The sequence below is a fragment of the Molossus molossus genome, unplaced genomic scaffold, assembly GCF_014108415.1.
Source record: "Molossus molossus isolate mMolMol1 unplaced genomic scaffold, mMolMol1.p scaffold_m16_p_10, whole genome shotgun sequence".
Taxonomy (NCBI): domain Eukaryota; kingdom Metazoa; phylum Chordata; class Mammalia; order Chiroptera; family Molossidae; genus Molossus; species Molossus molossus.
In genome coordinates, this window is record NW_023425345.1 from 66588209 (window position 1) to 66602275 (window position 14067).

A 14067-nucleotide genomic window follows, 5' to 3' on the forward strand; every position below is an offset into this window, starting at 1 on the left:
TTAAGAGGCAACTGGCCATACGTATATCTCAAACTAAAACATAAATAAAAGGGTCAACACACACACACACACACACACACACACACGTACACACATAAATAATTTATTTATTCAGGAAAACATTAACTTCTGGTTTCTTTTATTAAGATAACAATATGAAACTGGTTCAGGGACAAATTTTGGGTACTCAGAATGGAATTCTAAGGCATGACTAGAATAGCTCCATTATGGTCATCTATGGGAATTTGTCATAATGGAACAGAAGCACACATAAGAATAATTATCTTCTCTCCCAAAAGTTCCAAGCATAACAAATTGTGTTTCTAGAAATGTTTGTTTTTATATTACACAAATCAACTGTATATTGAATATGGCCTGAAATTAAAGTAATTGTTAATTTAGTAGTCAAGCACTTGGTCTCGCAACACCTTGCATGCATTGTTGTTTCACATTACCAACAAGGTTTTGTTTTCAAATGCCCCAAGGCCAGTCACTGAGACCAAACATCCACTCTGTAAGAAACTCCAAGCAGCAAGAACGTTTAAACACACAACATCATCAGGACTCCAGTGTTCACTGCATCTCCTCTCATTTTAGAATTTTATTTTCTTATATACTTACCAGTTTTTGTTATATTGTTTTCATTTTGATGAGTCACAGTTTTCAGGAGCACACCAATTTATTAATCATAGAAGACTTCTCATATCTATTCTGCTCAGTCTAGCAGGGTATGTTTACCTTACATGTTCTGAACAATGTAACAATTTCTTTTAAAATATTCCTTTTCAAAATACTTACAAACATATGTTTTGGTAGAATACAATCTATGTCTGATACATATATGTGTGCTAAATATGTTTGATAATCATGTTTATATAGGGTAGTAGCAAACTCAATAAATACTGATTTGAAAGTGAAAATACTTTAAGTTTACACATGCCATGAACAATTCATCAATGTCACTCATTGTTTTTCAAAGTATTATCTTCTCCAAATGAAGCGTAATTATAAAACTGAAGAAATATAACAGTCATGTTATTAGCAAATATGTTTATTCACTTTTATTAGAAGGGGGACTTCTATAACAATTGTGTGAAATAATTTTGTCTGGAAGAATGGAAGAGTTCAGGGAAGTATTTCTTTGGGAACAAGAAAGCCTCCTTGTGTTTTGGAAACTGTAATATGTATGTAGCCAGAACTATCAGAGAGATGAGTGGCCTGGTTAGGGTCCTTGTAAATGCCTATCATAAAAGTAACTAAAAAGAAATCAAACCTTACTTGGGAAGAGATAAAACTTTTTTATTATTTGGTTTTAGGTGGTAAATTAGGCACAAGCCTCAGCTCTCCTTGTCCATAAAGATTTTGTTAGTCAGTGGTAAACTGCTGAAGGAAGCATCTCCTTCCCCATTGGAAAACAAGTAACACTATGAAATCTGAAAGGCAATTCCTTTTCCGTATTAAATTCTAAATAATTTATTTATGATCGAATTTACAGATTTCTTCCTGGGAGATGTTATAATGATGCATCTTTCAGAGGAACTACATCATAGTCTAAATGTTTGTTAGCTACCTACCAAGATATCCCTTTGCCATCTCACTAAAGTAAAATTAAGTTGAATAAACCCCACACGATGCAACATTAAAAACCAAACAAACAAACAAAAAAACCCCACCTCCTGTTAAATTAGCCTTTTTTAGTTAATTAAATAAATTAGGTAAAATGTCACAGAAAGTATTCATGTCAGAAATATAAGATTATGTATTGTCACTTTTAAGTAACAAGGTAATTTAGAGCTACTTGAAAGTTTATTGACTAAATGTGAGTCATGAATCTTCATTCTGAGAAGCAGTTACATATAAATATATTAGAAACCTGCTCCTTCAACTCTGTTCAAGACTGTTAAAATAAAACAGACAAGAAATCACAGTTACACCCTAAATAACTTTATATGTATCACTGGTTGCTATGACAGTTTACAACATGAAAACCATCACATATAATATGGTTAGTGCCCATAATCACAGAGAAAACCACATAAAACATTAATCCCCAAAGATGAGCATTTATAGTCCTTTCTAACAAATCCTGTACATGGTGTATTCAGATCTACTTAAAAGATATATCAAAATTTACTCCTGAATTTTAAACCTTTGTTTTTAACTAACATACAAACCTACAGATAAAACACAAAAAAAGTTTTTCATATTTATTTATAAACTAAAAAAATGTGAATTTTATAGTCACCTTCACTTTTCTATATATGCATTGACCCTGAGATATTTCCTCTTTCCTGGCTCAAATAAAAGCAACATTAAGTTATTTTACACTGTAATTTAAAGTTATAAAGAGTAACACTGAAGTTGTGTCTGACTGGGTTCTATCCTACCCCCAAAAATATAATGTGAGTCAAATATTTGTTTAAAAAACTCACTGCATCATTTAGAGCATTTCTCTATCACCTGATGGGAAGGCTTTCTGAGAGATTATGATATAGCATATTGCAAGCTTATTATAAACAAATAGTATATTTTCTAAAGCTATAAAATTCATAATTTTTTACAGTATCCCAAAATTGGATTTACTTCTAATCATTATCTATTTAGCAAAGTACTTTAATAGGAGGATTTGGTAGTCTTGTAAATAGGCACAAATAAATTAATCTTTATTATTTTTAACAAAAACTGCAAAATCTATGGTTTTGATTTATATTTAACTATTTCACAACTGGCCCAAATCTTAATGGTGTCATTCTCCACTCCTCCCACTCCCACCCTTCCAACCCCATTCTAAGTTTCCTTTTAGTGATTATTTAAAAACACTGAAGCCTCTTCATGAACTTTTTGTGCTAAGCATTTGCTTAGAAATCTTACTAATATTAGGGGTAGAAAATGAGTCTTGGGTTAACCAGTTAGGACAAATCCTTAAGTGTGGATCTAGAATGGGAAAATCATAGGGAGGTCCCTGTGGTCTTTGAGAAAGTTGGAAGGACTTGAGAAATCTCACCTTTTGAGCTGCTTTGGAAGGACTCTTGTTTTTGCTGCCTTTGGGTCTTCCCCTGGGTCTCTTAGGAGAGGGCTCACCGGTTGGCTCCTAATTGTGGAGGAAAAAAAGAAATGCTGTTGTGGCAAATGTCTGCAAGAAATTGACCCTGACTCTATGGTTACATTTTCTGTATGTGCTGCTCCACCAAACTGTTGGAACACACTCTGTTCAAGCATAAATAGTGATGATGGTACAGAGTTTTCAGAAAGGGGAGATAACTATACTTTTAATCCAAAGATTCAAAGAAGAAATTGTATTTTACATATGAAAACTAGATTCTATTTCAACCCTATGAAGGTAACACAGGGTGACAAGTTTCCATGTTCTAAAATAAAGTCATACATTAAGGTGAAAATGTTGCATGGCATCTCAGCAATAAGCATTTTACACAAATACTACTAACCATTGTACTAGCATTTCAAACAGAAATACGAAGCTAACACCATAAATATTTCAACAATCTTCCCCACTGAAAGATGGTTTTCAGTCATCTCTACATATCTGCATTGTAGGTCAATACATTGAGTGAAATACTGGAGCAATTATCCAAGTTCTTCAACTTAAAACAACTCCATTCCCCTTAAAATTTCCAAATAATTATGGTAAATCTGTTGTGGGAGGTTTTGCTTGAATTATCTAGATAATTGCTTCAATTCTCCACTTCCTCTTAGAGATTCAAACATGGTCTCTCGTCTAAATTTAAATATCTCTTGATAAAAATGAACAATTTCTCCAAAACTTTCTTTTGAGAAAACTTCTATGGGGGCGAACTGGAGAAAACTAAAGGGGGTGGGGGGGGTGGGGAGGAATGGAAGTGTCTGGGAAGGAGAAATTGAAACTATCGATAGGTTTAGCAAAACTTTAAATGGCTTCTATGCCAAGTAGTAAATACTCAAGTGGTTAAGAGAATGCGATGATTAATTTTCCAGTTCCTAAATATTTACCCAGTGAATCATCGAATTACATTTCATTCAGATTCGGTGATTAAATGAGACTAATTAACTTAAAACTCATGAAAGTCTTCAATGAAAATTCGCATCCTAGTTAGAGAATCTGGGGAAGGTTACTGAAAAGCTTCTGTGGGGCCACTAGCACCAGTGGGCATATCCCGGAGCAAACACGTCGGAGACACATTTTCCTTTCTTTGTGAACTCTGCCTTAACTCAAAGGTAAAACCTCCAATCACCTCCAGACCTCACTGCAATTTCTTTTGGATTATTTTTTGGAGGTGGGAGGCAATTAAGAAGAGCTAGAGAGAGTTGGGTGGCGGGTGGGAAGCAAGGGCGGGGGGACAGGCAGAGACTTCCTGGGAGGTGTAAAACAGGATCCTAACGCGGTATAAAGTGTCGTTTGGGCAGAGCGGGAAAACTCAGGGGCCTCTAGATGGCTTGTTTCCTTTGATGATTTCAAAAAGGTACAACCCTCTCAGTTTTTCTAAAACGCGCCGGCAAGCAAACATTGTTCGATATCCCCACCTTGCTCTCGGGCAGCTTTGGGACTCTAGGGTAATTTTCTAACCGGCCAATTTGCCACGAAGGAAGCACTTCTAAGGCTAAGGACTGAAGAAAATTTAAAAGCCCGCGGAAGCGAAGTTTAAATGTTTTCAATGGACATGTCCGGCTCCAGCCCTGCCCGCCAAGGCTTGGAAATTGCAGCGAACAAAACCCCCGCCCTGGGCGCTGCGCGCAGCCCTGCAAGCGCCGGCTGCACGCTTAATTGGTTGCATCCGCAGACAAAACCCTCCACTCCGCGGGGTCCGGGGCGCCCCTCAATCGTCCCCTCCCAACCCCCAGCCAATGGCCCTGGAGTAACGCACTTAATGTCTGAAGCTCTGAGGCGCGGGATCCAGGGGCAAAAAGGACCCGGGGCGCTTGGCGAGGAAGTGATCCTAGCTACGGTGCACCCTTTCGGACATTACTTTCCATCGCGCCCTGGCCAGACGAGCTAATCCCGTCCCTTGCGGACCCAGACTTTCCTGTAGCCCCTTCTCCGGGACACCTCGGCGGCGCCGCCGCGTTTAAAGAGCCCGGAGAGGACCGAGCGGGCCCACGAGTTCTTTGTCGGGAGGGCGCGAGTCTCGAGCCACAGAGAACTTTGGAGAAGGCGCCAAGGGGGCGGCTGCGGCGTGCCAGACCGGGCCCGCTAGCAGCCCGGGTTGGCGGGAGAAAGAGCCAACGAACTGCCCCCAGGACTTCAGCCCCACCAACTCTGCCCCTCCGGAGCACCCTTGCCCCTCCACCCTCGCCACCCCCCCCGGCACTTCCTGCCTCCGGGGCAATTGTAAAGCAGTTAGGAAAGCGCCTGGCGAGCCCTGGATGGTCGGACCCCCGCCGCTTCCAGTCACCGGGAGCCACCGCGACACGCAGGGCGGTGCACAATAGCGAAAGTCCGAGGACGCGCTTCTCCCGACCCCACCTCCCGCCTCTGCCCGGCCGCCCGCCTCGGGTCCCCACATCCCCGCCCCGAGAGGCGCGGGCGACCCGGGGCTCAGCAGTGCACCGGACTCCGTAGCCCGCCCCCCGGCCGGCGGGCAGCGTGTGGCGGCCGCGGCGACTGGACTCCCGCGCTCGGGTGGCTGCGCGTCGCGGGGCCCTTGCAGAGGGCGCGGAGGTGGGCTGGTGCTCCCACCCCGCCTGGGTACTGACTTGCTGCTGCTTCCTGGGTCGGCCGCGTCCTCTCTTCTGAGGCGCCGGGGCGGCAGGTTGTCCCTGGGCTGAAGTGGACGGCTGCCCGGCGCCTTCACCGCGTGCGCTCATCCTGCCTGCCGCCGCCGCCGCTACCGCTGCCGCCGCCGCTGCTACCGCCGCTGCAGCCGCTTCGCCTCAGCTGCCCCCAATCGGCCCAGCACCTTTCGGGAGAGTGGTTGATAGGGCTGGAGAATGAGGCAGGGTGAGCGAAAGCTGGCGTGCTGCGAGGGCTGCTGCTTAGGCTGCCGCCGCTGCCACCATCAACACCGGACGTCCAGCGGCTGCCAAAAAGAGAGAAGAGGGGAGGAGGAGGAGGAGAGAAGGAGGCGCTGCTGGTGGCGGCGGCAGCGGTGGGTGGGTGCCGGAGGTGGAGGTGGCGGTGGCGGTGGCGGTGGAGGTGGAGGTAGCGAGAGGAGGAAAGCAAGGGAGAAGAAAAAGAAGGTTTGAAGTTGGGAGGCTCCCCTTTCGGTTTGGGATCAGGAGTTGCGATCACCGGGAGCACTTCGGAGACGGCTTGGAAAGGGAAGAGACTTGGATTGAATTGTGTCCCTTGAAACGTTAGGCGGGGAAAGAATTCCTCCTCCTCTTCCCCCCCGCTCCGCTCTCGCAGAGCAAGAAAGAGAAAGAGAGAAAACAAATAGCGCCTTGGGCAGTCGGGAAGCCGGGGAGGATGGGGAGATTCTGCCGGGACCGGGTCGGGCACTGAGCGCAGACAAGGGACGAGCAGTGGGTGGCACCGCGCCTCCTCGGGTGGCTTGAGCAGGCGGCAGCGGCACCGAAGAGTCGGAGGGGGACGGGCTGCTCGCTCCTGCGTCCTGCACCAAGTGCGCTCTGCCCCGGCTGGAAGTTTTCTGAGTTCCTGCCCCAGGATTCAAGTGGGATGAGTGTGTGCGTGCTTGGGGAGGGGGCGGTAGGGTGGGGGTGGGGGGTAGTGCCCACCTCTAATCGTGGGCGGATAAAGGGGAGGGGGCTGCGCAGGAGGAAAAGTATGAGGAGGAGGGAGGCCAGGCGGACCGCGGAGCCAAGGCGCCTGGCCTCGGGCCAGAGGCAGCGTTCGAAATACAACTGCCTCGGCGGCGGCGGCGCCCGGGTGCCACCCGGAGCACCACTCACGTGTTCCCGCCGGGCGGCGGGGTTAAAGGGACAGGCCGGGAATCCCCGGCCGGCTCGCCGCCGGCCTCGCCCCTCCCGCCGCCCGAGGTCGCCCCTGGGCGGTTGTCCTAGGAAGGCGCGGGAATGTGATGGTCCCAGAGCCGCCTTTAGGGGCTTGGCCTTTACCTGCACCTCCACGATGCGGAGCCAACACTCCGCAGGAAGCGTTTAGCTGCACGCGCGGCAGAGTTCTAGGTCCCTGTGAGTGGGAAGGAACTGAAGAGGAGTAGGAGCTAGCCTGCGGCAGCCCTGCTCTGCCTCGGAATGCCCTCATCACAGACCGCAGGACGCGGCGCGCGCGCGCGCACACACACACACACAGATATGCACGCAGACACACAAGTGCAAGCAGATACACGTGCACACTCGCACAGGCACATGCATGCATAAACACGCACGTAAACAAACATGCGCAAACTTACACGCACACATGCACGTTGATATACATGCACATTAGCAGATACATACACACGTGCAAACAATGTGCACACGCACACTGAGCGCGCCGGTCTCTTCATTGAAATTTTTCTCGGGGAAAGACTAGAGGCGACGTAAAGTCTCCCCCCCACCCCCCGCCCCGCTCCCCCAAACCCCACCCCCACCACCGGCTGGCGCTAAACACCCGGTTCCGACGCTTTCAGAGTAGAGGGTTTACCCCGCGCGGGGACCTCCTGAGCTTCCTAAATCACAATTGTGCCAACTGTCCAACTCTCCCTTCAATTTACCTCGATTTAACCTTCTCCTTAGGAACTCCCTTTCTGCCAAGTCCTAATTTTATAGCTTGGGCTGTTTCAGAGTTATGTGAACACTATAATGACCACAGTCCGTTTTAAAAAGGTGGAGTACATTTTAAAATGTGCCTCTTTTCATCCTTGAATAACAAAACACTCAAAAAAAATTAGGTTCAGATTTTCACACATCAAACCCAAAATTATTTTGGATTAATTCCAAAATAAAAGCTTTCACCCGAGGAAGTATTTTTTTCCACAAAAAAATACAGACCACCGTGGAATAAAAAACGCCTACTTTACAGCCCTAAGCAGGGAGTTAGGCACCGCCAGGTTCCGCTGAGCCTGTGGAGGAGGTGCGTGTAAATGTCTGCTTCGGCACGGCAGCGCTGATTGGTCCGCGTTGCCATTTTAAATCCATTTCCAGCTGCCCTTTGCAGAGCTGGGACACTTAGCTGCACGTTGAGTGCCCTGCAGAAACCCAGGGTTTCTCCTGGGTCTGGGAACGCTTAGCTGTGATAGAGACGGAGAGCCCCCATCCCTCCGGATGGAGCCCAGCAGCTGACTGGGGAGGGAGAGTCTAACAGGAACGAAAGGTTTTCTGCCAGGGCTTGGCTGAAAGATGGTATCTTCATCAAAGGGTTTGAAATTTCACTTACTAACAATTGCAGTGACACTGCCTAACTGCCAAGTTTGCACGTTTTTTCATGTGATCACATTCGCACTGTGGTGCACATTTTACATACACACACCAAATGGGCTTCTGGGTATGTTTTTGTTTGCTTCCTTTATGCAAGGACTACACATAAAATTCTAAGATCCAATCTAAGGGTAATCATTGAAGATTTCAGCCAGCAAGTGTTATACTGGGTGCATTATATCCTCGAATTTTTGTTGTTGTTTGATTGATTTTTTTTTTTTTTTTTTTTAATATTCACGGAGGCCAGCAAGGAGGAGATTCCAAAATTTTATTTTTGGATTAATCCTTAACTCTAAGAAAAGCACAGAAAAACTGGGATTAGGAGAGTGTCTAGCCAATTGTTTTCAGGTCCCTGTCACTTAGATATCAGACTACTTGACTCCTTCTGAATTTATAACAAGAATATAAAAATATATATTTCATCCAGTTTTGTCTAGTTTTTTATTTAATTTTTTTAGGTTTCTGTATATTTTCTGTAAGGGAAACATTAAAATTTATTTTCATCTTTGAAATTATTTGAGACCTTAAAATGGTATTATATATCTTATTAAGTTAAATGGTTATATTTTAATTTAAAGAATGGATTTTTTTTTTTTTTTTACATTTACATCTGAGGGATTTTTTTTTCCAGTTTGAGTTGTTCAGTTGTTCACTTCCTTTCCTTTATCTCATTATACTTCAAGACTAAACTCTTATTTCTAATTTGAAAACTTTCCAGGTAGGGTTTTTTTTTGTTTGTTTTTTTTTCCATATAAAACTATTTCTTGTCTTCTGCGCTTACTATCAAACCAAACAGTTAGCACCTTGGTTGTATATGTTAAAGGTTTTTAATTATCTGCAATATATGATTTCATGTTTAGACTAGGTCCCCTCATTAGTGAGTGGTAAAGTGAACTCAGTGAATCCATAACATCATTTAGAAACAATAAATTGAGTGCAATAAATAATATCCCATGTACCAAGTTATATAGTACATGTGTATAAAAGTTGTATCCAGATGCTTTTTTCCACCTTTTCACATTTTGGAAATTGGGATGTATCTTAGAGTTCAGGATATCTTAGCACTGTGTTATCACATTCTAGACAGCATCTTTTCTATTTTAGTAACATACATAATACTGATGTGTTTTATAATCAATAGCACCAAAGATCAGAGAAATATATGCATGTGAAATCTGTATCTTAGCATGGGTTGCAGTGTCACATGAATAAATGATGCTGACTTTGTTGTGAGAACTGGTTTCCTTACAACTTCACCAAACCAGCTCTGTGGCCTTCGGTCAATCATTTCTCCTCCCTGTATCTCAATGTTCTCATCTCTAAAATGAAAGATCAGTATACTCTCTGAAGGTTCTTTCAGTTCTAACACATATACTCTCTTGTTCTCTAACTGTGTCCTGTTTATATGTGAATTGTACATAAATTCTGTGGAAATAGGCAATATTTCTAATGCCTGTCCTTTGTACTAGTTTTGTTTTGGTAGTGTTCATAACAGACTTTTGGTCCTTACTAATTTATTGCTGTGACAAAGTTACTCTTACTAAGTTGCCATTTTACAAATGTACCACAGGAGGATAAAAGCATTACATGTGCTGAAATACCCTCAGAGTCCTTTTGCTAAAGGAAGATGTATCTCTGATGAGGTGAAGTTCTCACACTGCACTTTATCATATTATATTTATACTTTAATAATACACAAGTTAAAGAATAATTTAAGAATTCTCTCAGATTGGAACTGATTAAATTAATGTATTTTATATGTATTTAAACAGATTGATTATAACCAGATTTTTGGAAGTGAATCTATATAAGGCCACAGAAAAAAATTACCACTAATATTTATGGAACAATGCTATACACACACACACACACACACACATACATATACACACACACATATGTATGAATGTATAGTATATAGAAGCTCAGTATAGTACAAGGTAAATATATATTTCTAAAAAATATTTCTAGTGTTTTAACATGAACTCATTTGTACTGCTCAAACTCACAATTTTAGAGATTGTGTCTTTTAAAATATGCTTAGTATTGCCCAGCCAGTGTGGCTCAGTAGTTGAGCGCCGACCCATGCACCAAGAGGTTGTGGGTTCAATTCCCAGTCAGAGCACATGCCCAGGTTGTGGGCCCGATCCCTAGTGGGGGGCATGTAGGAGGTAGCCAATCAATGTTCTCTGTCATCGATGTTTCATCTCTCTCTCCCTCTCCCTTCCTCTCTTTCTAAAATCAATAAAGAAAAGAAGAAAATATGCTTCATATTTAATGAAATGTAGGAGAGATTACCTCTAAAATCTTTCCTACAGTATAACCAAGAAAGAATATATGCTGCCAACTTAACCTTTTGGTGGTTTGTGGGAGGGAAGTGACGTGGACAGGCTTTCTCATTCCCTAGACAGAAGATCACCAAACAAAATAAATTTGCCCGCTCACTTATTCAACAAACATATATTGAGTTGGTCTTGCAGTAATCTCATCTGCCATTCTCTCTGTCTCAGGACACAGTAATACAATTCATTCAGAACTGGAAAGAATCTCTTTTGAAACAGCTAGGTAATCATTTAAAATTTATTTACCTCTTATGTTAAGCATTTAATTTACCCTTACAAATATTTATTTTCCTCTATCCAATCCATAATTCATTCAGCAAATATTTATTGAGTACCCAAAGTGTGCTAGAATCCACAGAACATTCTTTCAGATGAAAGTCATGGAAGCAGAGCAGAAATTGAATAATTTTATTTCCATCTCTCAGCTGTTGCCATTACACAATCATCCCCAAACAACCTTGATCTAGATATACTATCAAGCCGCTTTGAGTAGCAGGAGAAACGTGGCTTCTACATCAGATTTAGGAATAGGAGGGGTGGTAGGCAGAATGCTCAAATGGCCCCTAGATTTCCTGCCTCCCCCCACCTGGTGTACCTGCTGTGCATACCCCCTGGGACTATAATGTGATGGATTTTACTCCTGTGGTTAGGCTATGTTAGATGGTAGTTTGCCTTAAGATAAGAAAAATTATCCAGGGGAGCCTGACAGAACTATATGTGTGCTTTTATTTATTATTATTATTATTATTATTTTATTATTTTTAAAAGCAGAGAATTTTCTCTAGTGGGTTTTAGGGGAGGACATTAGAGATTGGAGCTCAGGGGGACCTGACTCAGCATTGTTGGTGAGAAGACAGAGAGGAGTCATGGCAAGGAATGTGGCAGCCTCTAGGAGCTGCGGGAAGCCCCGGGAACAGCCAGCAAGGAAACGGGGACCTCTTTTTCAGAACCACAAGGAACTGAATTCTGATAAGAATAAGCTTGAGAGTGGAATCTTCTCCAGAGTCTCCAGAAGAGAACTCAGCTGGGGCAGCACCTTGATTTCAGCCTTATGATACCCCCAGTCGAGGACCCGGCCATGCCATACCTGACTTCTGAATTACAAACCTGTGAGCTATTAAATGGGTTATTTCACTGGTATTTTAAATCATTGAGTTTATGATAATTTTGTTAGACAGCAATAGAAAACTGATATAAGAGGTATCTGGTCAGAAAACTTTCTCTCCTTTCTCCACTTCATGGACTGCTTCCAAAATACAATTACGCGCGCAGTTTGGAGATGTGCCCAGTGGTTGCACCACACCTACCTTCCAAGCCACTCACTGTATCTCTTTGGGCTTGTAGTGAAGCAATGACCAGCATGACAACACATCACCTTGCTTTTCATCCTTCTTTCCTTCTCTCCCTATCTCTCATCTATCTATCTATCTATCTATCTATCTATCATCTATCTATCTATCATCTATTTATCTCTCTCTCATTTCTTTCTGTGTCGGTATCTTAGAATTCTCGAAACCACCATGCTGGAGACACATGGGGAGATCACACATTCAGATAATTCCAGGTTCCCCAACCCCCTGCCTCTAAACCACCCCAAACTGATGTGAAATAGATCAGAGTGGAGAGACTCCTGCTGAGCCCTGCCCTAACTACAGATTTATGAGTAAAAAATAAATGTTGTTTTTGTTCTTAAGCCACTGAGGAGTTGGATGGTTTTTTATATCCATAGAAACTGGCCCATGCCCCCCAACCTCCCCCCCCAAAAAAACTAGTTTCTCTTTTTCTTTACCTCATACAAATTAATAACGTCAAATGAGTGATTTGCTTAGCTAGAAACCACTCTTAGCTGGGACTCACTAAATCCTCATTCTCTTTCCACATCCAATGATCAGTCCTTCCAGTTCTACCTTCTAAATATTTCCTGAACCTGTCTGCTCTCCTCCTCCACTGTCACCGCTGTGGGGCTCTCTCCATTTGTCATGTGGATAATGCTAATATCTTTTTCCCTGGCTTCCTAGCCTTCGGTCTTACATTTAAAAAATCCATTCTCTACAATGCTTCTAGAAGAGCCTATGTCCTTTTTTTTTTTTTTTAATGTTATCTTTATTATCCTTTTTTCTTGTCACAAATATGATATAAAATGTATTGTTGCCCTGGCCGGTTTGGCTCAGCGGTTAGAGCGTCCACCTGCGGTCCGGAGAGACCCGGGTTCGGTTCCCTCTAAGGGCACGTGCCTCGGTTGCAATTTGTCCCCGGCCCTGGTTGGTTGTGCGGTGGCAGCCACTCGATGTGTCCCTTTCACATCGATGTTTCCCTCTCTCTCTCTTCCTCTCTCTCCCTCCCACTCTGTCTGTACAAAAAATGGAAAAATATCCTTGGATGAGGATTAAAAAAAAAAAAAAAAATGCATTGTAGCCTGGCCAAAGGGGTTCAGTTGGTTGAACTTTGCCCTGTGTGCCAAAAAGTTGCCAATTCAATCTGGTCAGGGGACATACCAAGGTTTCATGTTCAATCTCTGGTTGAGGCACATACAGAAGGCAGCCAATCGGTGTTTCTTTCTCACATAGATGTCTCTCTCTCTCTCTCTCTCTCTCTCTCTCTCCCCCCTCCCTCAGTAATCACACCAGTCATAGATACCCTGTACCATTTTAATCCTTCTAGACTTTAAATGAAGTATAAGTTCATGCTGCACATTCTGTTTTATAACCTATATTTTATGTAAATAATATATCATGAATATTTTTTCATGTCAATGAATATTTTAATGATTCCATTGTTTTTTATGGCAGATAGATTTAGATTTAGATATTAAAACACCTGAAATTAAGTAAGCATTTGATAAACATTTTTATGACATCCTTATGAAAAGATGAAGAAATATGGCTTGGGTGTTATGTATTCCTTTCTGCTGACATTAACTTCAAAGGTGATCTCTTCTATCAGCATCTTGGCATAATTTTCAAATTTTCAGATATCCTAAAGGTAGAAGGGATAATTTATTCTATTGATGCCCAAATTAAGATTCAAAAAGATCTCAACAAACTATAATACAATTTTAAAAGATTAGTATAAGGTATGTAATTAGTTTCAAGAGAGGGGGAAAAAAAATCTGTCATACCAATACAGAGTAGAAAATTGACTTAAAAATAATTCCTAACATTACATATATGATTAAGAAGCAGATACAAATATCAAATCATTATGTGGTACTCCTGAAACTGATACAATGTTGTAAGTCAACTATGCCTTAATGTTTTAAAAACTTAGCGGAAGAAAAACAAACAAAGTTAAGAAGCAGGTATTACTAGGTTCCCACCTAATATCCATTCTGCCCTTGTAATTTAGTAAAAGAACACCTACAGTGTTGAGTATGGCCCAACCATAAAACTACATTTCCCAGCCTCCCTTCTAGATG

The 14067-nt window shown here is 42.6% G+C and overlaps 1 protein-coding gene across 1 annotated transcript in view; it reads right to left on the reverse strand.

Moving 5' to 3' along the window:
- The window catches only part of HMGA2 (high mobility group AT-hook 2), an 87803-nt gene extending 81983 nt beyond the window's left edge, over nucleotides 1-5820 (reverse strand). The window contains exons 1-2 of the mRNA XM_036251530.1: nucleotides 5689-5820; nucleotides 3005-3091 (exon numbers count right to left, since the gene is read on the reverse strand). Coding sequence (XP_036107423.1) covers nucleotides 3005-3091; nucleotides 5689-5799 — 198 coding nt within the window. The 5' untranslated portion in view covers nucleotides 5800-5820. The remainder of the gene's footprint in view (nucleotides 1-3004; nucleotides 3092-5688) is intronic.
- Between the last annotated feature and the right edge of the window lie 8247 nt (nucleotides 5821-14067).